This window comes from Dermochelys coriacea, chromosome 15 (assembly GCF_009764565.3).
Source record: "Dermochelys coriacea isolate rDerCor1 chromosome 15, rDerCor1.pri.v4, whole genome shotgun sequence".
NCBI lineage: Eukaryota > Metazoa > Chordata > Testudines > Dermochelyidae > Dermochelys > Dermochelys coriacea.
In genome coordinates, this window is record NC_050082.1 from 5404197 (window position 1) to 5430948 (window position 26752).

Consider the following 26752-nt stretch of genomic DNA (forward strand, 5'->3'; position numbering starts at 1 on the left):
CTGGTCTCTGTTGCACAGACTGCACACAGCCAGCCTATGGCAGCTCTTCCCTGGTCCTGCAGCTGAAGGAGGAAGGGTGGGGTGCTGACTGCAACACAAGGGGAAGCACCTGTGCTGGTAATGAGGTAAATTGGGTGGGGGGGGTTTCAGGGAGAGGAAAGGGAATGTGCTGCTTTAGAACAGAACTGTGGTTTTTATATGTGGCCCAGCTGTCTGCACTGCTGGGTTTTCTTGGATTTGGAGCTGGCTGCGGTGACACCCTGGGTTTGAAAAAAGAACTGTGATTGTATTAAATCTACCAACGTTCCCAGACCAGCATTGGTGGTGTTTGTCAGGCCCGTGAGCCTGGGCCCTAGGGGACAAGGACCTGCCCCTCAGCAGTCCTGGCTGGGGCTAGCACGGCCACATTAGATGAGTATTGTTGAGTACCTCTTAGCAATCTGCTTTGAGCTTTCATCCTCAGCCCCAAAGCGAGTAGCAAAGAGGGCAGGGAATAAAATGTAGGCTGCTTTTGGAGGAGGGAAAAATTGGGGGGCCAGGGTCCTGTACAACTCAAAGGTGTGTGGGTGGGGTGCCCATTGCCACTGTTTGCACCTGCTCCTAGTGCACAAAACTGATCCCACAAATGCAGAGGGGGGGTGTCTTGCCTTCCCTGCTGCAGGCCAGGGGGTCTAAGGAGTGCCTGTGGAGACATAGAGGTATCTGCCTCTTGCAGTTCCCTCCTCCCCTGGTCAATCCTAGTGCTGCTAAGCGGGGTATGAAACAAAATAATGTGGAAATGGTTTCCTGGCTCATAAAGCTTCCCCTTCAGGAGAGGGAGGAGTCTAAAACAGCTTTCTTTCATTAAAAGACCAGGAATGTGCCCAGCTGCCTTTGGCAGTGCACAAGGGAAAGGAGAAAGCAGCCCATAGTTCTCATTCTTGATTCTCCTGCTGCAGGATTTGAGTAGTACTCCTGCTGAAAGGTGTTCAGGGGATTAGCTCTGCTGCAGCCCCTAGGAATGCTACCCTCCTTCGTTCCCCCTCTGGGTTACTAAAGGCTGAATGGGCGGTGGGTATGATAGACTGTGGGAGGCTGTGCCTCCCCATACAGCCAGGTGTGGCCCTGAGCATACTCTTCCCCCAGACCCTTTCATGCTCTGCTGCTCCTCCTGGGCGGTGGCCCCAGCTTAGGCTGGGGCCATGCCTCCCAGGGCTGTGGAGGCTGCAGCCACACTGCCCACCCTCCTGGGGCTGTGGGTACTAGCCTGGGGCAGGGGCCTGCAGCCACAGTGACGGACTGTGGGCTCTGATGTGGAAGGGGTAGGGCTGGGGGCTAGCCTCCCCCCAGCTAGTGGTTCTCATGCTGTCCATGACAGACTCCTTGCTGCTAACGCATCTCCTGCTCCTCCTCCCCACAGCACACAAGTCTTCAAGCAAAGTCCTTGGGAGAGGGCTTGCTCCCCATGGTGCTCACGGAAAACCGCCACTCCCCCCAGGTAGTTCTCACCCTGAAGATGAGGGCCCTACTTGCATCATTACCATGGTGTTCCCCACTGTCACGACCTCACCCACAAATTGCTGTCTAGTGTGGCTGACTCAGACTGTTATCAGTATTGTAGCCATGTCAGTCCCAGGGCATTGGGGGTGGGGTGGGGTTAATATCTTTCATTGGACCAACTTCTGTTAATGAGAGGGACAAGAGTGAAAGCTTGTGCCTAGGGGTGTTAGTGAGAGTCTCATGATCTGTGATGAATTCAGTGAAACCCCAGCTCCTGGAATCATATGAATATGGGAGAAGCTCAGCTGACCTTTAAAACAAGGGTCAGTTTCTAGCCCTCCTGCGTGGGGAGAAAAGCTGGAATGTGGCTCCTAGAGGCTGGGATGGAAACACCAGAAGGTCAATGTACAGAACCTGACATTATTTTTAAAGTCACAGGATTTTGAAGGACCTGATTTGTGATTCATGATTGGAAGCCTTAGGGTTCACAATAGATTATCAGCAAGTGTTGCACAAAGTTCCTGCTGGAGTAGAGAGGGGCAACTAAAAATTTGGTGAATGGCAAATGTGCCCCAAAAAGTTCATGGGGAGGGGCACTGCACCTACTCACTAATTGGGGTCAAATTCAGCCAGTAGTTTCACCTGGAATGTGTTTGGAAAAGTCACGGTTGGGTTTGGTTGGACATTTTTTTAAATGACCAGTTTTGAATTCCATTGTGAATTGACATTTTCCGAACAATATTTTGCGATGACATTTTTTAAATGAAATATCAATTTAAATCCATGTTTTGTTTAAAAGTGTTGATTTGACTCCCCAGTCAGTGTTTCATGTGACCTGAAACTGGGTTTTTTTAGGTTTTCATTTTGGGGTGGAAAAACTGAAGCAATTGGGGTTTTTTTTTTGTTTTGGCCACTGAACTGAACCATCAACTCTGGCCGCGCTCTGTCCGTGAGTGTATTCCCTGTAAACCCAGCCCCTGGGCATGTGCTCCCCAATCTACCAGCGGCTCAGCCAGAACTCAAACACTTCCAAATATAGCCCTCCCCCTAATCCTCAGCCTGCCACAAACATCATCCTAAACTGCTCCACCCTGAGCACTTCTCCAGCCCCTCCCTCACTAACCCCACAAATTGCTGACACCCCCCCCCATCCTTCCCGTAATCCACTGCTCCTGGGGTCTTCACCGCAATTTCTTCCTGAACTCTCTGCCCCTCCACTCAAGTGCTCCCCCTTCTTCTTGGAGTAGTGGCCCAATAGGTGCTGCACTTCAGGTGTGCGTCTGCATGTGCCCCTCAAACCCTTATTGGAGAGTTCTAGCTACCGGTGCCCATTCAGCCCACACGTGCCCCCTAAACCACCTTGTGGCAGACATAGAGGCTATATACAGGTGCATAGGCAAACCGCCCTCAGTTTCTTCCCTACCACCTCAGCCCAGGACAGAACACTGGTGTGTCCGCCTAGAGTGCTCAGCCTTCTCTGTTTGCTGTGGCCATTAGTTTAGAGTGGTTGCTAGTTGAAGGTAAGAGGACAATTCTTTCCCTTGGGACCCTTGTCTTCTGGAGGACTCTTCCTCTGATAGCAGTGGGCCCATAAAGGCCTGGGGCTCCAAGGAGAGGCAGCGCGGCTGATAGGGCTCCTGTGCCCTCCATCACAAAGGAGGGTAAACACAAGGTACCATTGAGCTCGGTCCAATCAGCACTGAAGCATCCTGCTCATGGGTGCTGTGACACACCAGTCATAGTTACCGATGCAAGCTCAGCTGGGGGTGCCTGGACCCTCTGTACCAAGTAAGCGTTGGTGTTTGACACCCACAAAGCCTGTGGTATGCTCATTATTGGCACTGGCAGCTCCAGCCAAAGCAACCTCAGGTATGGTGTCAGTACCAGGGTCCTGTCCAGTACCACAGAAGTTCCGATACTCGAGGGATCGCTCAGTGTTGGATGAACCAGAGTCCCTGTTGCTGTCAGGTACCGAGCATCTTGTGGTACCAAGATCTCAGTCTCTGAGTGGCTGCTCCCTGGCAGAGGTTTCTCCTCTGTCCTCAGTGGCTGCTCCCCCATGGGAAGATGTTGAGGAAAAAGAAGAGGACTCCGTCGGTCTCTCTTCAAGTTCTGTTTGAGGTTCTCCTACCTAGCCCTGTAGGAACCTGCCCTCATACGGTGAGGACTCTGTGGCTCATCAAGCATGGTGGAATCAGCCCTTGTACGCAACTTCTGCTCCCTGATGGATCCCCACAATGACCATATTGGGACCCGTGGGCTGCTTATCTGCAACAATCCAGTAAACTACTGGTACTGTCCTTTAGGGAGACCGGGGTTCCACATCCTCCCTCTACCCTTCCAAGGCAGGAGATGTTGGAGGGCAGATGAGGAAGTCACCCCTGAAACTCCCATTTTGTTGTTGCTGCTGGATGAGGCACTCATGCTTCCCCCTCTTTCCATCGATGAAAATTTCAGGGCCTCATTAGAAGGGTAGCGAGTGCCCTACAGATCCCTCTGGAGAATGTCAAAGACTAGCCCCACAGGCTGCTTGATATTTTGCACTCAGCAACACCCTCCAGAGTGGCACTACCTGTCAATGAGGCTCTCCTGGATCCAGCTCAGACAGCATGACAGAGGCCATGCCACCAACATGCAAAATGGCAACAAGTAGTAGTATGTGCTCTTAAGGACTCAGACTTTGTTTTCCCATCAGCAACCTAACTGCCTCATGGTGGATGCTGTGAATGAGCAGGATAGGCAGTATTTTTCAAGGGTTACCCTGTGACAAGGATCAGACTTTCGTGCAAAGAGATCCACTCTTTTCTTACTCATCCCCAATATTGAAGTTCTGCATCATGTGCTATCAGGTGGCCAAGGCCAAAAAAACTTAACTAATTACAAGAAGTTTACAGCCTTTATTAAACATCTGCCATGTGACTGTAGGGAACCATTCCAGTCTATTGTTGCAGAGGGTCAACTGTTGACCAGACAAGCTCTCCAAGCATCCTTAGCTGTTGCGGATACGGCTGCCAGGTCTATCTCCACGGTGATAGTTATGCACAGGGAGTCATGACTCCAACTTTCAGGGTTTCCAATAGAGGTTCAAAACACAATAGGTGACCTCCCCTTTGATGGTCATAAATTCTTTTCAGAGACCACAAATGGCTCACTGCACATACTTAAGGACACCAGGGTTACCCTACATTAGTTGAGTGTTTATACGCCTACAAGCAAGAACCATTTCAGTAGGTCCCAGACTGCCCAAAAATCATGCCCTGCTCAGTTCTCAAGGCACCAAAGACCCAGGAAGCTCCCCAGAAAGAGACAGATTTCAGAGGAAGAGGGCCACCCTCTGCAACCACCCAGGTGTCATCTAAACAGCAGCTTTGGATGAAGATTCAACTCCTTCCATTCCTCTGATTTTTACAGTTACACCCTCACTCCCTCTGGGGACCATGTTGTCCATTTTCACCAGGCCTGGGAGTGGATCACCATAGACCAATGGATCTTGATGGTCATAACATCAGGCTACAACATCCAGTTTTTGCCACTCCCTTTCACACCCATTCCCTGTCCTTCTTCAGGGACCCTCTCATGGTCTTCTACTAAGGCAAGAGGTGGACTCTCCTCCAGCTAGGAGCAATAGAGCCAGTCCCTTCCCCTCACAGGGGCAGCGTGGGGAGGGGAGGGTCTATTCATAATATTTCCTACTACTGAAAAAGGACAGAGATTGGAGGCCACTCTTAGATCTAAGACAGTTGGACAAATTTGTGATGCCTGAAAAGACCAGGATGGTGACTCTTAACAATCAGAATTCCTGCTCTAGAGGAAGGGGATTGGTTTTCATCCCTTTACCTACAAGAAACCTCTTTCCATATAGCCAAACACACATCACATAGGAAATATTCACTGTAGGCAAAGATCATTTCCAATAACAAGTGCTTTTCTGTTGGTCTGTTTTCAGTGTTCTTGAAGGTTCTAGCAGTCGTGATGGCTTACTTGTACCTCAGCGACTGGCTTCTCAAAGGCTGCTCTTTCCAGGCGGTGTTGTCATCCAGTCAGAAGGCTCTGTTCTAAGAGATGAGCCTACAGCTGTCTGTAAAGAAACCAACATTAGTACCAGTGCAAGGAATACCATTTATAGGGGCATACATGGACTCTGGGACAGCCGGTGTGTACTTTCTTTCAAACAGATTTGTGACTATCGGGACTGCTAGGGATGATTCAGGGAAGCCCTCAGATATCACTAAGGAGCTGTCTTCAACTCCTTGGCAATATGGTAGCATGTACCTTTGGGACCAATCGTGCATGATTACACTTCCCCTGCTTTCAATGTTGGTTGAGAACTGCCTGTTCTCTGACTAGGGACACCTTGGACACCTAGGTCATGGTCCCCTTGCATGTGAAGAGCTCCCTGAACTGGTGGAAGGAGCAACACCATGTCTGGCCTGTGTTGTTCATAGATTTTAAGACCATTAGGGATTTTTGTCATCATCTAGTCTGACCTCCTGCCTCACACAGGCCAGAGTCCTGACCCACAATAATTCCTGGAGCAGATCTTTTCAAAAAATATCCAATCTTGATTTTTTAAATTGCCAGTGATGAGGAATCCACCACAACTCTTAGTAAACTGTATTCCAATAGTTAATTACACTCAACCCTTAACAATTCACACCTCATTTCCTGCCTGAATTTGTCTACCTTCAACTTCCAGCCATTGGGTCATATTATATCTTCTGATAGATTGAAGAGCCCCCATTATTAAATATTTGTTCTCTGTAAGTAGATACTTCTAGATTGTAATCAAGTCTCCCCTTATAGAATCGTAGAAAGGTAGGGGTGGAAGGGACCACAAGAGGTCATCAGGTCCAGCCCCCTACACTGAGGCAGGACCAAGTAAACATAAGGAGGGTCTAAACAGGTGTTTGTCCAATCTGTTTTTAAAAACCTCCAATGATTGGGATTCCACAGCCTCTTTTGGAAGCCTATACCAGACCTTAACTACCCTTGTTGTTAAAGTTTTTTCTGCTATCTAACCTAAAATCTCCTTTGCTGCAGATTAAGCCCATTACTTCTTGTCCTACCTTCAGTGAACATGGAGAACAATTGATCACAGTCCTCTTTATAACATCCCTTAACATAATTGAAGACTATTATCAGGTTCCTCCCCCCAGTCTTCTTTTCTTTTGACTAAACATGCCCAGTTGTTGTTGTGTTTGTTTTTTAACCTTCCCTCATAGGTGAGGTTTCAAAACCTTCTTTCATTTTTGTTGCTTTCCTCTGGACACTCTCCAATTTGCCCACATCTTTCCTAAAGTGAGGTGTCCATACAGTACTCCAGCTGAGCCCAAGTAGAGTGGGACAATTGCCATCACCCCCCATCTTCCATACAACACTCCTGTTAATACACCCCACAATATTAGCTTGCTTTGCAGCTGCATCACACTATTGACTCTTATTCAATTCACGATCCACTATAACCCCCAGATTATTTTCAGCAGAACTATACCATGCCCGTTATTCCCTATTTTGTAGCTATGCATTTGATTTTTCCATCTTAAGTCAAGATCCTTGTACTTTCTTTATTGAATTTCACCTTGCTGATTTCAGACCAATTCTCCAACTGGTCATGGTCATTTTGAATTCTAATTGTGTCCTCCGAGCTGTCTCCAGTCCCTCCCAGCTTTGTGTCATCTGCACATTTTATAAACATACTCTTCACTCCCTTATGCAAATCATTAATGAAAATAGTGAATAGTACTGGACCCAGGACTGACCCCAGCAGGACCCCACTAGATGCACCCTCCCAGTTTGACAACAAACCATTGGTAGAACCAGGTTCTCAGACTCGCTGCCATGGGGCTTCTTTATGGGGTAGATACTCTTTATACTACTACTCACATGCAGCTCAGAACACAGAAAAACACAACAGCTCCACCTAGGACAGGGTTTATTAACCCTTGAGTGGAAACAAACTACTTCAACCCACCTTCCTCCCCTGAGTGACTGACATCCATAGGGTTTGCAGAAGAAAACAGTGTACAGGAGGCCTACTGTGACCCTCGGATGTTAAGCAGAGGAACATCAAGCAGGAGTAAGGAGGTGGGATTACTTATGTGTATGGCATGAGTGTATATGGCATGTGTTAGGATAATACATCCAGGTCTGGTGTCCACATTTCAAAAAAGGAGGTTGAAAAATTGGAAAGTGTTCAGATAAGAGCCACACGAATGACCTGAAGTCTGGAAAACCTACCTTCCCCTGGGAAATTAAACCTCAAACTATTTAGTTTATTCAAGAGAAGGTTGAGATATGACTTGATCACAGGCTGTAAGCACCTATGTGGGGAGAAGATCTCTGATAGCAGAGATATTTAAGTTAGCAAACCAAGGCAAGCCAAGGTTCAAGGCCTGGAATTTAAAGATAGAACATTCAAACTGGAAATAGGTAGATTTGGAAGGATTTGAGGTTGGTAAATGTCAAGTTCACACAAATGGGTGAAAAAATATTTCCATCAATAATAAGAATTTACAGATAGGCAAAGTGAGTGAGGGTGGGAGGGGGTAATGCTGCTTGAGAACTCATCAGAGTCAAAACCCAGTAATCTAGACTTCTGAATCAGGCTTGTTGCAAATGGGCTAGTGAATGAATATTGAAAACAGTTATGATTTGATTTAAGGGTATTTACTTTGCATACTTTGACATGATGTTGACAATTGGTGTTTCAATGGTTTATAAAGCTTTACTTTTTTGAAATTCAAAAGGGCTTCTGTCATGAAACAATTGTCTGACCTCTCCAATAATTCCCCACAACTGTGAAAAATTAAAATGCTTAAAAATAAATATCAACATCGTCCAATGACATGTTTAAACAATCAAATTCTGCCAAGCCTACAACTAAGTCACACATTTTTAACTGAGAATAATTAGCCGTTGTTGAAACTTACCAAGTGATGTAGTGGATTGTTCATCACATGACGTCTTTTTACATCAAGACTGGCTGTCTTTTTCTAAAGGATACTCTGTATCACAACCACCAGTCATTAGGCTTGATAGTGTTAATTAATCCTCTATTAATTCCATGTAAACATTGTTAAAAGCACATTAAGGCTGCACAATGAAGTGTTGAAGAGACAGGAAATGTCATTTTTGTCCTTAATCCTATTATCACATACATTGCTCCTGCAGAACCCCGTCCTGTTCGGTGCACAGGATGGACTGGAAACTGAGTGGATGAGGCAGCTGAGCTAGGTTTATTTTTATCCTCAGGCAGGAGCCCTGCCTTGAGTATTGCCCATCCAGTGTGCCGAGTGATGTATCCCTGGGCAAGGCTGAGCTTGTCCAATATAGTAAATTCTAGAAGTGCAGGCAAAAGGCCTCTTGTTCCTTTGTGACATGAAACAAGGCTAAGTCAAGGATGCCCTATTTTCTGTCCACACTGGCATAGCCCTGTGCCATCTCCACGCATGGCACTGCAGGCATATTCCAGAATACATTCCTCTCGGGCACCAGTGCTCCTGCCTTAAAGCAAAGACTGGAGTATTGTGCATAATAAATATAACATGGCATATAGGAAATACAGCACTGTCCCTTGGAGGAGCCCAAGAACCGCCAGAGACCCATGGTCCATCTTGCCCAGTGTCTGTTCCAAAAGTGGCCAGAGCCAACTGCTTCAGAGAAAGGGGCAAGAATCCTGCAGTGGATAATGGTGGACTAACCTGCCCCAGGGAAGTTTCTCACTGTACCCATTGGTGACACTCCCAGGGGTACCCAGGGTTGTGAGGCCCCTGCCCTTCGTGCAAGGACGTCTTGTCTGGTCCTGCTGTGGATCAGCTCCCTAAAACCACTAGCCTCTGGTAGCACAAGAACTGCCTGCCAGGCCTCACTCTCTCTGTACAGCGAGCGCTAGAAATGCCCCGAGGCCTCCAAATGTTCCCTGTAGTATCCAGCCCCTGCTCCCCTGAACACTGAGTTACCAGGACTGCTGTTGCCAACACACCAGCTTCTTAGCTAGGCCTCAGAACCCAGCTCTGCGAAACACACAGGACATAGAGCCAGCAAGAGTGAAAACAAGAATATTAGCAAAGAACGGTCTACAGCTAGTGAGTCAGAACATTGGAAACAAATGGTTACATATAAAACACAATCAATAACACGCTTTCTGGAGCCTAAACATAACTACCAGGTTTGACCCTCCTGTCTAAAGAAGCTTTTCTCACCCAAAGTTATCTCCAGTGGTTTCAGCCAAGCCTGGCTAACAGCCCTCTTTCATGAGGGTACTTGCTGTCCACTTACCTCCTAGGTGAAGGGTGCCAGGGTGTGAGGTTCTGCAGAGTGCGGGATGGCCAGTGCCTCCATGCCGTTACCCAGCAGTGTTAGCACATAGACCCTATGACACAGACCCTATGGACATACCTCCCACAGAAAGTACCACCCCAGATGGCCGAACTGACAACTTCTCTCATGGCCCCTTATTGGTCCAGGCTCCCTATTTAAGCCCAAGAGGGGTTCCCAGAAGTGTCTGTGCAACAAGATAGACTCCTCCACCAGCTGTAGCTACAGAACTGCCTGCCAGCTCACTCTTGGACAACTGACCCCAGCTCTGAGCCTTGGCTCTGACCCCTGGTTCCTGACTCTGGCTCTGCCCATTGACAATGTTCTTGGCCTCTGACTATCACTGCTCCAGCCACTAATCCTGACCACCCAAGCCCCAGCTGTGAAAGTTTGCATGGGCTAGAAGAGCCCTAACTCCCTTTGTGGAAATGGCCTCAGCCTTACCACCCCCCAGCAGATCCCACTGGACACCAGGACCGCAGGAGCAGGTTGACCATCTCCAGGCAAAAAATCATGCACGGTGAGCTCAGGTGATGCAATTTTTGGCTGCGAATCAGCCCCTTCAGGAACAAGTGGCCCACTTGCCCAAAGAAAACACTGCAGGCAGGCATTGGTCATGGCCCTGTTTCCCCAACAAGGTCCCGGTAACCCTGCTTGAGCATTTTGATGGAAGCAGCCCAAAATTCAGAGGGTTCCTCAATCAATGCCCCCTATTTTTCCTGCTCCACCCCAGACCTATTCCACAGAGCAGGCAAAAGTGGAAGTGTTAGACTGGCTTTCCCCTCTTGGAACAAAATACCCCAGTGGTGTAGGACTAGAACACTTCCCTGCAAGCATTCTCTACTCTTCAGTGCTACTCAGCGAAAGCCAACCTGCGGAGGATATGACTGGGCCGGGCTACCTCGTACACCTCACCTTTCCAATGGCTCACTCCTGACGTGGAATCGAATGGGGCAGCTCAGCTTTATCCGTTTTGAGACAGGCCCCAGGAAGAGACCAGGACAAGCAGGCCCATGCAGAAACACCTACCAGTCTGGATTCCTTCATCAACTTAGCTCTCTGTATTGACAACCAGTTGTGTGAGTGAAGGGGAGAGAAAAAAGGGTGTCATAGCTGTCCCATCAATACCTCAGCCCCATTAGCAGCAGACCAGACCCCCGAGCCCAGGCGGGTTAGTCTGGCTCACTGGCATCTGACCACCAAGGTGGGGGAGCGATGCCGGCATAATAACCTACGTTTTTATGGCAGTGAGCCTGGCCCCGTTCTGGCTGCCTGCCCTTTGCAAACACTAGTCCGGAGAGACCTGACTGGAATGTGCTGTGGGCCACATAGGTCCTCCATGCACTTTCAAGTACAGATACAGTTATGCATTCAGGATGAATCCCAACAGATACCTCCACACTGGGCCCTTGTTGATTCTGATGCTGCTGCTAACTTTATATACACCATCACAGCTCAAGCTGTGCAAATTCCCGTATGGCTGAAATCTATCCTGGACCTCCTAGAGATAATAGTCTGGTCACTCCTGTCCCCAGGTCCGATCGAGGAAGAGACTGCATCCCTGGAAGTCACCATCCAAGGACACCGAGCGACACTGCAATTCAGTGCAATCTGTTACCTGCATTTCCTGCTGATACTCAGTGTCTCTCTACAACCCACAGGTTTTCTGGTAATAACAAAAAATCAGCTTCCCCTACAAATTTTGCCTTCAAGTCTATCTGCCCACAGCTGACAGTGGGTCTTTGGACCTGGGTAGACCCTTCTAGTGTGAGGCAGTGCTCATCTCCAGGGAATCCCGGGAACTGGTGAGGGGTCAGATGGGGCCATACTCAGGACTGACCCTCAACCTACCTATCAATAACAAGACTATGGGGATGTTTTTGAGAAAAATAATGCAGCTACCCTACCCCTGCACCGGGACTACAACTGCCCCATAGATTTGCAGTCTGGGGGCACAGGCCCTTTAGGATCGAATCTACACAATGTCTGAACTAGAGCCAGCCACCCTACATGTGTACCCCTTACCTCTGATCCCTGAACTGCTAGACCACATATGGTCTTCTTGGCTATCTATGAAAATGGACCTGGAAAGTTCGGGGGTGGGGTTTGTAGGTTGGGGCACATCTGGGCAAGGGATGAATGGAAGACCACCTTCCGAATCCATTACGATCACTTGGAGAACTTAGTGATGCCATCTGATCTTGTGAACACCTCTGCAACCTTTTAGCACTTTGTTTACGATGTGTTCTGGGACCTCTTGGACCAATATGTAGTCACCTGTCATGACAATATGCTGTCAAACTGCATGCAGTGACTCAAGAGTGTGAGTACCAACCTCAGGGAAGACTATTAGGAACCAGGGCACAAACACCAAATTGGTTGTGAATTCTATATGTGGATTTCATCCACCAGTTATCAAGTGTAAACTCCTCAGGTACTATAACAGCTAAACAGGGAGTCACAGACAGTCCTCCTTGGGTACTCCAGTCTATCTGGCTACCCAGGTGAGTTTACCTTTGTGATAGATAGTCTCTTACACCAAGAATCACAGAAATATTCAAGTTATTCCCAGTCCTAAAGGATCAGTCACTTACCACAGGTCAGTCACACCTTTGATCTCACACCAAAGACAATGCTTGTTGCTAATCCTATAATAAACTATCCGAAGATTTATTAATTAGGGAAAGGAAATGAGAGTTATGTACAAGGTTAAAGCAGGTAAACATCCACATGCAAATGAGTTACAATCTTTAGTTTCAAGAGGTAAGAGAAGTTTCTTTAAAAGCAAGTTCTATATATATGTTTGCCAGAAGCTGGGAATGGGCGATAGGGGATGGATCACTTGATTGACTGTTCTGTTCATTCCCTCTGGGTACCTGGCATTGGCCACTGTCAGAAGACAGGATAGTGGGCTAGAAGGATCTTTGGTCTGACCCAGTCTGGCTGTTATGTTCTTAGGTTGGCTGACTGAAAACCTGTTTTTCACCTCAGCTGAAACAGACCTTATGACCATAATTTTCAGTGAATAAAGATCACTCCTCGCAAACCAGGCTTGCATGCCTTTCACAATGATACTGTGACCCCCCGGCTTTTATGTTAGACCTCCCATCACACTCTTTAGTGAACTAGAATATACCTACCAGCTGCAGAATATCTCTGTAACCCCTAAGGACTCCTCGGTGCCCCTTGCCATGTGGCACTAAGATATGCCGGGGCCCACCTCCAGATAATGTCTGGCTCATGCCCTGAAGCAGGCGGACTTAAAGCCCTGATCCATTTGTACGTCGGGTCCAGTACATGAATGTGGATTATCTACAGACACCACCGAGCCTTTGACTGGCTCACTAGGCTTGTGTGCACGCTGACACAGGACCATCCGCTTTGCAGCATCCTGCAGTTCAGCAGCGTGGCCACCAGGGGGAGGCAGTGCTACGTTCCTGTTCTAGATCTCGGGCATCCTTCATGCCTGCTAGCGGCGGGGGGGCTGGGGCGGGGAGGGGGGAGAGGGGTTCAGTAGCCCCAGAGCTGCCTGCTGGGCCCAGGCCTTCTGTACTGGGAACCTGCCCTCAGTCCTGCCTTCCTCCCTCAACACAGGCCTGCTGGCTGCACTAGCACATCGCCCCCCGCCCATCCTCTGCCAGTTCTCCCACCCAAGCTCCTGGACTCTGGCCTGGCGGGTGTGTGTTAAGTGTGTATGTTAAGTGTGCGTTTCTGTCCTGGGAGTGGGGACCTGCAGCAGGGTTTGGCACATCACATGAGGAACAGACTGGGTATGGGGTGGGTCTCAGCTGGATGAACCCATCCAGACTCACTCAGGCATGAATCCAAGCCTTCACCCCAGGGACCATAAATCCCCCTCCTCCTCCTCAATACAGCATCCCCAGTGGCTTCTCTGAACCCTCACCAATTAGCCAGTGTCAATTGCCAGGTACTACCTGGTGGTCTAGCCAGTGGGCCATATGAGGACTAGCCAGAGGGGCCCTGCTCTCTCTGGCTGAGGTCCATTCACACAACTGCACAATCCTGCCAGAGGCTCAGGCCCTGTGGGAACCTCCACTCTGCAGGAATTGGACAGCGTACCAACTCCACACAGCCCCAATGTACTCCGGAGGCTGTGGGGGAGAGATGCAGCAGGGCAAGCCTACCCCTGAGCCCTCAGTAACCAAAGTAGAAATTAACCTGCCTCTTCATGTTAATATCTGAGCCATGAACACAGGGAAGCTGTATTCATGGCCCTGGGCTGGGGTGATTGGTGATTAGGGTGTGAAGAGGAACCTAGCAAATCACAGCTTCTTTTCAAACTCTTTAAGACAGAAATACTCCCAAGAGGTGCTGGTGCTGCCTCTTGGGCCCATCTGTGGTAAGCATGCCCTGTGGGTGCAGTGAAAGCTGGTGGCGGATTATAACTAGATGTAAATCTTGCCAGGGTCCCGTTCTCCTGACAGGGAAGTGGAGGCCTGGTGCTAAATCGGGAAAGACTGAAAACCAGGGAGATCCAGCTTGACAATGAAGGGGTTGGGGGAGAATCAAAAAGAGAAAAGAAGGGCAAACTCCATTGGCTTCTTGCCACAGAGCCGAGGTCCAGAGGACAGCGAGACAGGCCATTTCTGGGCTAACGCTCCAGGAGTTGAGACTCCCTGAATCTCATATTCATAGGAGATTAAGAACCCAGTAAATGCTGGGTCACAAATTCAGCCAACCATGGCCCAAGGGAGTTTGCCTTCTAGTACAGAAAATAAAATGATCCAAAAAATAAAACTTCCCAGCCAGAGAAGAACTGGCTGAGCAGCTACCTTTTGCTGACAGCAAGACACTGCCTGAGAATCACAGCACCGATGCTCCAAGCCACTGGCACTGGAAGGGATGGGGACGCAGGCTGGCAAGGAAATAAAAAGCGAGCATGGAACCAGGAATGAAAGGAGCGTGATTCTGCTGCCCCAAAAGTCAGTGAAAAGCCCCACTGATTTTAATGGCAACAGGAGCCTCCAGCCCTGCATGACCGGTGCAATAGAAGGAAGGCAGGGAATGCAAGCAGGACCCTGAAAAGGACTCCAGAAGTAAGCCCTCTGTACAACAATAATGCAATGGGGAGGAAGCGGCCAGTGGGACTTCAAAAGGGGCTGCTCAAAGAATGGGCAATAATGAAAACTCTATTCTGGAAACAGGATGGCAGAAAGGCAGTCAGATACAGGGCCAGGCTGTCAGGGAAATGAGCTCATTCCCTCTTGCTGAGCAGAAGCAAGGGTCAGGGCCCTGCAGGGCAGCTTTCCATTGGAGCAGAAAATCAGGGACGCAGTGTCTGGGTATATTCTTAGGACAACTTGTTTATTAAATGCTATAGACACCAGTTCTGGAACAGAGATGGTCACAAATGACTTGCATCTACTCCCTTCTTTCATGAATCTCAGCCCAACATCAGTGCCCAATTCAGCCCAACATCAGTGCCCAATCTGCCTCCAGAAGTGACTCTAGCTAGAAGGATTAAGGCAGAGAGCACACTCCCTTGCTGCCTGCCACAGCGTCACAAACACACAACTAACATTAACACAGCATTTCTTCAACACCTGAGCAGCACTCACACTCTGGGGAGAAAAAATGCATAACATTATGTGTAACAGCATCCCCTGGTGACTCCTGCATTACAGCCCCCAAAGGACCAGGGAATAGGAAGGGATTTCATGATCTTTAGGGAGGACACAACATGAATGTTATAAAAGCAGCTACAAAACTAAACCACTTTCGAAAATCTAGCTTTGGAATACAGACAAGGTTGGACAGTCAGGAAGCAACAAGAATTGGCCAGCAGAGTGGTACAATCAGGCCTAAATTTACTTATCCACAGTGCATTGCTCATGTAAAATCCTGGAGCGTTTGGGATGTAGCACAGGCCCGGAATGAAGCAAACACAGCACTGACTTCCGCTCAGGGACAGCACTGACCCTGAGAGCTCTGACTGGTAACCTTAATGCCTGCTGTCATACAAGGTACAAAAATGAAGGGGGAAATCTCTGCAAATGTGTTGAAGATAATAGAGCCATCAGCATTAAGCAGCAGCGGGTTTGCGACTGGTACAGAGATTGGGTGTTTCTATTCACCCTGCCATCTACCTAAGAACAAGGGGGCACTAAATTAAATTGAAAGTCAGCACATTTAAAATGGCCCTGTTTTGTGCAGCACACCATTAGCCTGTGGAACTCATTGTCACAAGATATCACTGAGTGCAAAAGTTCAGCAGGATTCAAAAAAGTATTGAGCATTGCTACTGATAAACATCTTTTATAAATAAGAGTTTGGGAAGGGATAGCTTCAAGCTTCAGGGCAGGAAACAGCTTCTCACTGATGGGAGTTAGGGAGAAACTTTCCCTGTGGACAGGTTAGCCCATAACTGCAGGGTCTTGCACCTTCCTCTGAAGCAGATGGTGCTGGAGAGGAGACTGGGCTAGATGGAAGTTGGGTCTGATCCGATCTGGGTATCATTTCTCTTGAATGCTGTGGTGCCTTGTTTAGTGGTCACAGATGACAGTCACGTCTTAGAGAGTGATTCTGCTCAGAATGACGGAATCCTGTCTGAGGTTTGTCAGGGCGTTTGTTGAAATTGGCAATAAGGGCTTGGGGAATCATGGTCCCAAAGATGAACAGCACACAAACAAATCTATTCAGAGATTTAAAGGCCAGAAGGGACCATTGTGATCATCTAGTCTGACCTCCTGTATAACACAGGCCAGAGAAACACCCAGAAATAACTCCTCCCCGAACTACAATGTATCCATTAGAAAAACATCCAATCGGGATTTTAAAATGGCCAGTCATCCACCACAACCCTTGGTAAATTGTTCCAATGGTTAATCACCCTCACTGTTAAAAATGTGTGCCATATTTTCAACCTGAATTTGTCTACCTTCAACTTCCAGCCATTGGATCTTGTTCTACCTTTGTCTGATTGAAGAGCCCATTATCAAATATTTGTTCCCTATAGAGGCACTTATAGACTGTAACCAGTGGTTTGTCAACATGGTGTTTTAGTCCGCACCCGAGGGTTGTAAATGTAAATCCGTGTGGCCTAAATATGCACTAAAATTTCCATACTGCACATCAATGTAGTCCCGTTTCAGACAATCCTACATTAATATGCACTGGGGAACTTTTCATGCACACCAGGAGTGTTTGTACAGGCCAGTAAGTGTGCAACACACTAGTGCAAATTAAAATGTACACCCCTCTGATATGGACTAAAGCAGTGGTTCTCAACCAGGGGTCCAGGGCAGCCGCGAGCAGATTTCAAGGGGTCTGCCAAGCAAAGCCAGCATTAGATTCGCTGGGGCCCAGGACCATAGGCACCGACTTCCTCTCTACACAGGGGGTGCTCATCTCCTTTGCCCCAGCCCCAGCCCCACTCCTCCCTTCCCCCAAGCCTCCACCCTGCCCCTTCCCACCCCCACTCCACCCCTGCCCTACCTCTTCCCTGCCTCTTTCCACACCCTCCCCCAAGCACGCCCTGTCCTTGCTCCCCCCCCCCTCCCAATGCCTCCTGCATGCCATGGAACAGCTGATTGCGGCAGGTGGGAGGTGCTGGGAAGGAGGGGGAAGAGTTGATTGGTGGGGTTGCCTGCAGACAAGAGGTGCTGGGGGGGGAAGTATGGAGCTGGCTGCCAGTGGGTGCTAAGAACTGGCTAATTTTTTTCAGTGTCTATGCCCAGGGCAGAAACCTGAAGCCCCACCACATGGGGCTGAAGCCTGGGGCCCTGAGCCCAGTGGGCCATGGAGTTTTTATAGCATGTCAGGAGCGGGTCAGAAAGAAAAAGATTGAGAATCCCTGGACTAAAGCACTGTATAGGTATGCCCAAGTCACACCTTAACCTTCTCTTAAGCTAAATAGTTTGAATCTATCACTAGGAGGCAGGTTTTCTAATCCTTTAATCATGCTCATGGCTCTTCTCTGAACCCTCTCCAATTTATCAACCTCCATCTTCAATTGTTGGCACCAGAACTGGACACAGTTTTCCAGTAACAGTCACACCAGTGCCAAATACAGAGGTAAAATAACCTCTCTGCTCCTACTTGAAATTCCCATTTATACAACCAAGGATCACATGAGCTCATGTTCATTTAATTATCCACTGTAACCCTCAAGTCTTTTCAAACTCACTGTGTCCCAGGATAGAGTTCCCCATTCAGTAAGTATGGCCTACATTCTTTGTTCTGTCATCTGCAAACATTATCAATTATGATTTTATGTTTTCTTCCAGTTCATTGATAAAAATGTTAAGAAGTGTAGGGCCAAGAACTGAACCCTGCAGGACCCCACTAGAAATACACCCTCTTGATGATGATTCTCCATTTACAATTACACCCTGAGACCTGTCCATTAGTTTTTAATCCATGTGTGCCATGTTATTTTTGTGTTACTCTAGTTTTTTAATCAAAATGTTGTGCAGTACCTAGTGAAATGTCTAACAGAAATCTAAGTATATTACATAAACATTATTACTTTTATCAACCAAATTTATCATTTGCTCCATTATTTTGCCCAGGATAGGTATCAGGCTGATAGGTCTAGAATTACCCAGGTCAACCCATTTACACTTTTTAAATATTGGCACAGTGTTAGTTTTCTTCCAGTCTTCTGGAACTTCCCCAGTGCTCCAGGAAGAAAAGCTTGTGGCACCTTTGAGACTAACAAATTTATGAAGGTGCCACAAGTACTCCTTTTTTTTTTGCGAATACAGACTAACACGGCTACTACTCTGAAACCAGTGCTCCAGGAGTTATTGAAAATCAACATTAACAGTCCAGTGAGTTCCTCAGCCAGCTCTTTTAAAACTCTTAGATGCAAGTTATTTGGACCTGCTGATTTAAGAGTATCTAACTTTAGTAGTTGCTCTTTAACATCTCCCTGAGTTAAAATCAGCCAATTGAATACATTAATCAAGAAATAACATATACCCATATGAAACAAATCAACAATTCAAAGTTTCTGAGTGTGACTGTAGATGAAACAAAAGACAGTGGGGGGGGGGGGGAAAGGAATGCATAATCATTTTGATTTAGATACTTGCACCACAATATACTCAGAAAGAACTTGTTCCAGTTAACAGAAAGCAATAGTATGCCTTGCAGAGTCACAGCAGAGAAGATATTGCCTGAGCTGCAAACTTTAGGAACTGATGATCTCAATGTATTTTTGGATTTGGGCTTTGATGGAACTAGTGCAAAGAGCAGATGATTTTCCTGGAGCTCAGGCACTCATTTTCTGTAAGGCCCCAATTTTGGTCTATGCCCAAGTCAGTGTCTAAAATTAGTTATTAGTAAATCTAGTGAGGCTCCTGCAATACATAACTGTTGGAGTAAAATTGCTAAAAGAACAACATTCAGCCAAAACTGAATCTGTCTGGGACATCATGTCGAAGGCCCACACATTCACTGGGAGTCGATGGATTGATCAGCATGCCAGCATTATTTTCCAGCACCGTTATCCCCATAGTTTGTATACTGCAGAGGAGGCCAAAGGTCAAAACGCTCCAGGAGATGCAAATATTCTCCTTCATGTTTTACAACATAGAATTTACCATCTCATTTGGCATTCTGGAGGCACCTTTGCATGAGGTAGAGTCAGCACTGTACTACAGAGCACCAAGATGGACATTTTTGCCAGCCACAACCAACGATCAGACTGAAAAGGTGAAGTGATGCTTCCAAGATTGGCAGCCAAAGGGTGATGAATTCAACAAACTCTGCAAAAGCCAAACTAATAGGAAGGGATGCTGGCCAAGAGCTTTCCATGTCCATGTTGTCAAGTGACAGGACCACCAGCCGAGTTTGCTCCTCTGAAGTCTGGGCTGCCACATTACAGAAGGTCCCTGTTTCTTCCACTTGTGCTCTACACAGCTAAATAACAAATTTGGAGCTTGTAGTAAAACTTTGCTTTGCTGCCTATTTATTTCAACAAATACAACTACAGTGACCTTGGAAAATGACTTAGCTCCTATATACTATTTTAACCTGGTGACAAACATCAGGAGTAAAATCTGGCCCCACTGACATCAATATGAGTTCAGTTCAGCCAGGATTTCCACCCAAGTCTCCGCTGACTACCAAGCTCAGCATGACCCAATATTCTTTTGAAGCATTCAAATGCCTGTGACTGCAGCTACTGGGGGATGTTCTTTTTTCTCCCTTGCTTGCCCGAAAAACTACTACTGCACCACAGTGAGTAAAGACTGGTTGGCCATGTCAGAAAAGGTGTGTTTTAACATGTGTTAGTTAACATGTATTAAAATTCTAATGCAGACAAGGCAAACTATACTGTTAGCACTTTAGCTGGTCAAGGGAACCTCTCTGTTAAACCTAAAATTTGAACAGGTGCTTGAAAACTTACCCTTCCCCCGCCCCCCCCCAGGGAAGACAAAATTCATTGCTCTGAAGGCCAGAAGGAATCATTATGATTGTCCAGTCTGACTTGTCTAGGTATAGCACAGGCCAGAAAATTTCACCCTGTAATGTTCGCATCAAGCCAATAACCTCTGTCAGAGCTATGACAGATCTTTTAGAAAGACTTCCAGCCTTGATTTAAACAGTTCAGGTAATGGAACAACTTCCTTATGGATTGCCAATGGTTAATGACCCTCACTCTGAAAAACGTGCCCCTTATTTCTAATCTGAATTTCTCTAGCTTCAGCTTCCATCCATTCGATCGCACTGTGCCTTTTTCTGGTAGATTAAATAACAATCTGCTCTCAGAAATCTATTCTCCACATAGGTATGGATAGACTGTGACCAAGTCACCTTCTCTTGGCTAAACTAAGCAGATCCAGCAAGAGTAAAGAGGTTACTTTACCTCTGTATTTGGCACTGGTGTGACCACTGCTGGAATCCTGTGCCCAGTTCTGGTGCCCACATTTTAAGAAGGATATTAATACATTGGAGGGATTCAGAGAAGAGCCACAAGAATGATTAAATTATTAGAAAGCATGACCTATAGTGAGAGGCTCATACAGCTCCATCTATTTAGCTTGACAAAGAGAACGCTAGGCGATGACTGGATCACAGTCTGTAAGTACATAGGTGGGGAACAAACATTTAATGGTGGGCTCTTCAGTGGAGCTGGAATAGTTATAACATGATCCAATAGTGGGAAGTTGAATCATAGAATCTCAGGGTTGGAAGGGACCTCAGGAGGTCATCTAGTCCAACCCCCTGCTCAAAGCAGGACCAACCCCAACTAAATCAATTGGTCAGTTAGACACAAGCTGGAAATAAGGCATACCTTTTTAAAGGTGAGAATAATTGACTACTGGAACAATTTATCAAGCTTTGGTGGATTCTCCCTTGCTGACTATTTTAAATCAAGACGGGCTGTTTTTTTTAAAAGCTCTGCTCTGGGAATTATTGCGAGGAAGTTCTATGGCCTGCGTTTTAGAGGAAGTCAGACTAGATGATCAGAACCATCCCTTCCGTGAGCATCTTTCATCTCTCACTAGAAGGCAGGTTTGCCAGCCCTCGAGGCCGTTTTCTGAACCCTTTCCAATTTTTCAACATCCTTTTCTGAAGTGTGGACCCCAGCACTGAATGAGGCTTCCCCGCTGAGACATCCAAGGAGTGTGTTTGCCCTTTGTCATGTTCAGAGTTTGCTTTCCAGGGTACAGTCCTGCTTTGTAGAGCTTCGCTTTGCTGTTTGGTCTGCCGGCATGCCTGGAAAGAGCTGGCTGGCTGGCTCCCGTGCGATTCACCGTCTCTCATAAAGATGCAGCTAATGTGGACAGCTCATTTGCATGTTGTCGTGCCCCCTCCCCCTGATCTCGGCTGGCAGTGACCCCCCAAGTCTGTTCTCCAGCCTAATCTCCTTGTCAAAGCGCCTTCCCCCCCCCCCGAACTTGAACCTCTCCGTGGGCTCCCCATTGCTATCGGGTCCCAGCTGCCCTTGCTTTCCCACCCCTGCAGGACGGGCTACAGCTAACCTGACCGGCCATCGCCGCTGCTCTCCCTCTCTCGTCCCCACACAGCCGCGGCAGGAGCCGTCTCCTCCGCAGCCACGACCGGCCGCAGCCCTGTCTCTCCCCCAACGCGCTTCGGACACGGGCTGCGACCCGCCTCGCCCCAGCCGGGCTCGCTCGGGCTGCGGTGAGGCTGGGAGAGGCCGGGTCGTTCTGGAAGGCACCGGGCAAATCCCGCACATCAGCGAGGTCCGACCGTGCCCTCCGCACCCCCTTCGCCCGCTCGCTAGGAATCGCGGCCCGCGGGGGCAGCCCCGCTCCTCCCAAGAGACCCTACAATAACCGGCGCCCCCCCAGGGAGAAGGGCTCGGAAGGGGCCAGGGCCGCGGCGGGGGCGAGGAGCTGCCGCCCGGCCGGGCACGGGGCGGGGAGGCCCCGGGGCGGGCAGGAGGCGGCGGCTCCGCGTCCCCCAGAGCCTGGCCCGGGATCAGGGGAACCAATGTGGAATTTCCTGGCTGGCCGGGCGCCCTCCTGCTGCTGCCGAGAGGGGCGCGGAGGAGGCGGCGGCGGGGCAGCGCGGCTCTCGCACTGCAGCTTCCGGCCGGGACCCCGCAGGCAGCCGCCGCCGGGGAGCCAGGGCGGCCGGGCTCGGGCCGGAGAGCGGACCGCGCTGCCCCGCCCAGGAGCCGCCGCCGCCGCCCGGCGCCCGAGCGAAGGAGACGCCGATGGAGGCGCCCGGGGGCCCGGCCGCCGGGCTCCGGGGGCTGCCTCTGCCCGGGCGCGCTGGGGCGCTGCTGCTGCTGCTGCTGCTGAGCTGGGGAGCTGCCCAGGAGCTGCGTCCCGGCGGGAGGAACGTGTGCGGAGCAAGCGGGTAGGAGCGGCCGCGGCCCCACCGCCCCCTGCCCGGCCGCGGGAACCCGCCGCCCGGGACGAGCTGCCTCTGCCTGCGCCTCCCGCCGGAGAGGGGCCCTGCGAACCCCCGGACCCCCCCCCCGAGAGGGGCTGCTGGGGGCGAGGGTCCCGCTGGCCCTGCGGTCCCCCCCCCCCGAGAGGGGCTGCTGGGGGCGAGGGTCCCGCTGGCCCTGCGGTCCCGTCCCCCCCCCCGAGAGGGGCTGCTGGGGGCGAGGGTCCCGCTGGCCCTGCGGTCCCGTCCCCCCCCCCTCGAGAGGGGCTGCTGGGGGCGAGGGTCCCGCTGGCTCTGCGGTCCCGTCCCCCCCCCCCCGCGAGAGGGGCTGCTGGGGGCGAGGGTCCCGCTGGCCCTGCGGTCCCGTCCCCCCCCCCCTCGAGAGGGGCTGCTGGGGGCGAGGGTCCCGCTGGCCCTGCGGTCCCGTCCCCCCCCCCGACAGGGGCTGCTGGGGGCGAGGGTCCCGCTGGCCCTGCGGTCCCGTCCCCCCCCCTCGAGAGGGGCTGCTGGGGGCGAGGGTCCCGCTGGCCCTGCGGTCCCGTCCCCCCCCCCGAGAGGGGCTGCTGGGGGCGAGGGTCCCGCTGGCCCTGCGGTCCCGTCCCCCCCCCGAGAGGGGCTGCTGGGGGCGAGGGTCCCGCTGGCCCTGCGATCCCCTCCCCCCCCCGAGAGGGGCTGCTGGGGGCGAGGGTCCCGCTGGCCCTGCGATCCCTCCCCCCCTGAGAGGGGCTGCTGGGGGCGAGGGTCCCGCTGGCCCTGCAGTCCCGTCCTCCCCGCACCTGAGAGGGGCTGCTGGGGGCGAGGGTCCCGCTGGCCCTGCCCTAGCCCCCCAGATTTGGGCTGCTGGGGGCGATCCCCAATGCTGGGCGAAGCGGCAAAAGCTGCTGGAGTGCCCGTTCTGGCTGGGGGCACTGGCCGCTGGGGATCAGTGGCCCCTCCGAAGGAGGTTTTGAGTGGCTGGGGTCCAGCCTGTGGATGCGGAGACGGGGCAGTTCTAGCTAACGGCCCCCGGCCGGCGTGGTTCCGATCCGCAGGCACCTGGTAGGGCAGGGTCTGTGCGCTCCTACATCTGTGCACAGCTGCCGCCGGAACCACTTGGGGCCGGGGGACCGGGGGTGTCACCTGAATCGGCCCCACTGCCACGATCGGGCTGGTAGAGCCTGTAACTTTAGTCGCACGTTTCTCGGCATCCCTGTCTGAAGTGCCAGCTCAGAGCTCCGCATGCCTTTGGCTTCCCCTCCCTCCTTCCAGCGAGCGTCGCTTTCTGGAGAGTTAACCCCGTCGTGGGCTACGGCTCTCGGCATGCTGCAGCTCCCTCTTCCCGCTGCCAAGCCCGAAGCCCACCAGCACCCTTGGGCCGCTCGCCCCAGCCCCTGGAGCGCAGGGCCGGCCCCAGGGCTGGCATTTCTGGGGAGATCCCATACAGCAGGTGTCCCCCCGCCTCGAGGTTCCGAGGGAAAACACGCAGCCCAAGTGTAACCTAAAACCCAGTGGAAAGGAGGCTCCATCTGCTTTAGATTTAAACTCTTGCAAACAAACCCTCCTAGACAAGAGGACTTTCCAATTCTGTGGAATTTCTGCACCCCCCCCCCCCCCATGGAAGCGTCTGGTCTTTTTTTTTTTTTTTTTTGCAAGACAAAGTCCCTTTTGTGTGGTACTGTGGGGCGGTGGGTTTGACACTACCGTGCTCGGGTGGGGGGCTAGTCAAGGGCTGGGGTGTAGCACGATGAGCTTGGGCCCATGTGACCCAGTAGGCTGTCTGTGGGAAGGAGAGCAATTGTGCCTGTGGGGGGGAAAAAAAAAAGAAGGCACCAGAGCTGGTGAGGAGCCCATCCTGCCCTGCCCCTGCTTACCGTGCGTGTACGTGGTGATTGGTGACTCCTGGTGCGGAGAAGACAGTCTCCTCTCTGGGGTCACTGGCCCACTCTTGGGCAGGGGCTGGATGGGGGGCATTGGGAGTTAGCTTGCCCATGGGCTGGAGCAGTATAGAATCAAGGAGACATTAATGTTGGCTCCAAACATCCTGACTCTCCTAGTCACTAGACGAGCTGCGCTGGAGCCCACGGGGGCTGGCAAGCCGGGGATTGGTGCTGGTTCCCCTTCAGCTGCCACACCAGAGCATCTGACTCCTCTAGCAAGGCCCAGGAAGTCCAGGGAGTTGCTAGAGTCCCTGCCTCACTCTCCAAACAGCTGCTTAGAGGCCACCACTTCCTCCCATTTGATCGTATCCCTGACGCTGCAGATTGTTTTCACAAGCCCAACTGCTCCACAGCACTGGATTTGAATCAAGGTCTCATTTTCAGCGTGCGGCTGGAGTGGGAGGAGGGAAGGGGGTCGGAAGAACTGCCAACAAACCAGACTTTCAAGCAGCAGGTTGGTTTGTGGGGCAGGAGCCGAGACCTGCTCTTTGTGGGAGGGAAGAGCCTCTCTCTTTTCTAGCCCCTGGCCCATGCTGGGGGTGGGCTGCTACCTTGGGATAGAGCATATATTCACCTTTTGTATCATGGCTTGTGAGGTCAAATGAGTCCACAAGCTACTACAGGAACAGCACGCACCTTTCATGGGATCTCAAGGGGCTTGGATAATGGGCTCATTGAGCAAAACTTCCCAGCTCCAGTGCCCTCTCCTCAAATTACAGGCTGCATTTTCTAGTGAGACAGTTTATGAACCAGAACAGGCATCAGAATCCCAGCCATGTGCTCACTTAGGAGTTGGCCTTCTTGCTGCAGGGGGAATAGAGAGCATCATGTTTGCTATTTAGGGGGGAACCCCTCCAATTTTCTGAAAAACCTACTGAGTATTCCCCCCCCCCGCCCCACAACCTCCCTTCAGCCACGTTCATTTCAAAAATGCAACAAGAGCCAGCAGAGAGACCATGGCCAGGCTGGATGACCCCCCCCCCCCCGCTTGTGTTTTTCAGAGGCACTCAAAGGGAGGGACTTGCCTGGAGCCTGGTTCCAGGTGCAGCAATAGCCATATTGTTACAAAGAACCAGTGCTTGAGAAGTGGAAACAAAATCTCTGCTCTGGGTCAGGCCAGAACTGAGGGAGCCCTGCCTGGCACCTCCCCACTCTCTGTAGGGAGGCCATGTCTCACCTGGTGCCCTCACCACCGAAGTCAACTATATTCCACAGGATGCCTTGAACTTGACCCTTCCCCTCCTTAGTGCCTTAGTCTGGTTCTGCCTCCTGGTGGGCAGTGGAGGCAGGAGGGAAGGTGGATGGGTAGATGTCTCATTTTCTGGTCTCTACAGTGTGGATAAGCACTGGAAGCTTTTCTGGGCAAGACCTGTTTGTTGCAGAGCCTGTGAAGTGCCTGGTGTAGGGGGCTACAATCTCAGCTGGAGTTTCTAGGAGCTACCTAATAGAAACAATAAATACAGTAGGCAGGTTGGGTGGGAGTGTGGGGGTGGCACCCTTGGAAAGGGACAGCTAGTAAATAGTCATTCTATTCAACCTTCTAAAACCCCTCCCCCATGTTCTGCCCCAATCACCCACTAACCCCCTGCCCTACATACCCAATTCCAGTGCCTTGCCCCCACCCCCAGCCATCCCCCTCTAGGCTGCTGTCCCCCCACCTAGTCTACCCAAGAGGGACCTGATTTGTACACTTTTAAAATCTACTCATCCTGATGTCAGCGGCACTTAGAAAACCCAGTGAAGGAGGCATACACTTCATGGGAGGTTCCCACCCCATGCACTTTGGTGGTTACTAGAGGAGTTCCTCCAGGACTGGTCTGGGTACCCATCTTATTCAATATTGTTAGTAATGATATTGGTACAAAAAGTAGGAGTGTGACAATGAAATTTGCTAATGATACAAAGTTCGGCATTGTCAATACAGAGGAGGATGGGCACGTTATACAGGAACATCTGGATGATCTTGAAGATTGGAGTGACAGAAATGGAATGAAATTCAATAGTACAAAGCGCAAGGTCAACCACTTCGGGTCTAATATGAATTTCTGCTACCAGCTGGGGGCTCATCATTTGGAAGTGACAGAGGAGGAGAGATACCTGAGTGTGTGAGTCGATCACAGGATGACTCTGAGCTACCAATGTGATGCAGCTGTGAAAAAAAGCAAATGCAATCCTAGGTTGTATCAGACAAGGCATTTCAAGCAGAG

At 50.4% G+C, this 26752-nt stretch overlaps 1 protein-coding gene across 2 annotated transcripts in view; it reads left to right on the forward strand.

Moving 5' to 3' along the window:
• The first annotated feature begins 22335 nt into the window (after window positions 1-22335).
• SCARF2 (scavenger receptor class F member 2) overlaps window positions 22336-26752 on the forward strand; it is a 94494-nt gene continuing 90077 nt past the window's right edge. For both annotated transcript variants that reach the window (XM_038372683.2, XM_038372684.2), the window contains exon 1: window positions 22336-22596. In XM_038372683.2, coding sequence (XP_038228611.1) covers window positions 22451-22596 — 146 coding nt within the window. In that variant the 5' untranslated portion in view covers window positions 22336-22450. The remainder of the gene's footprint in view (window positions 22597-26752) is intronic.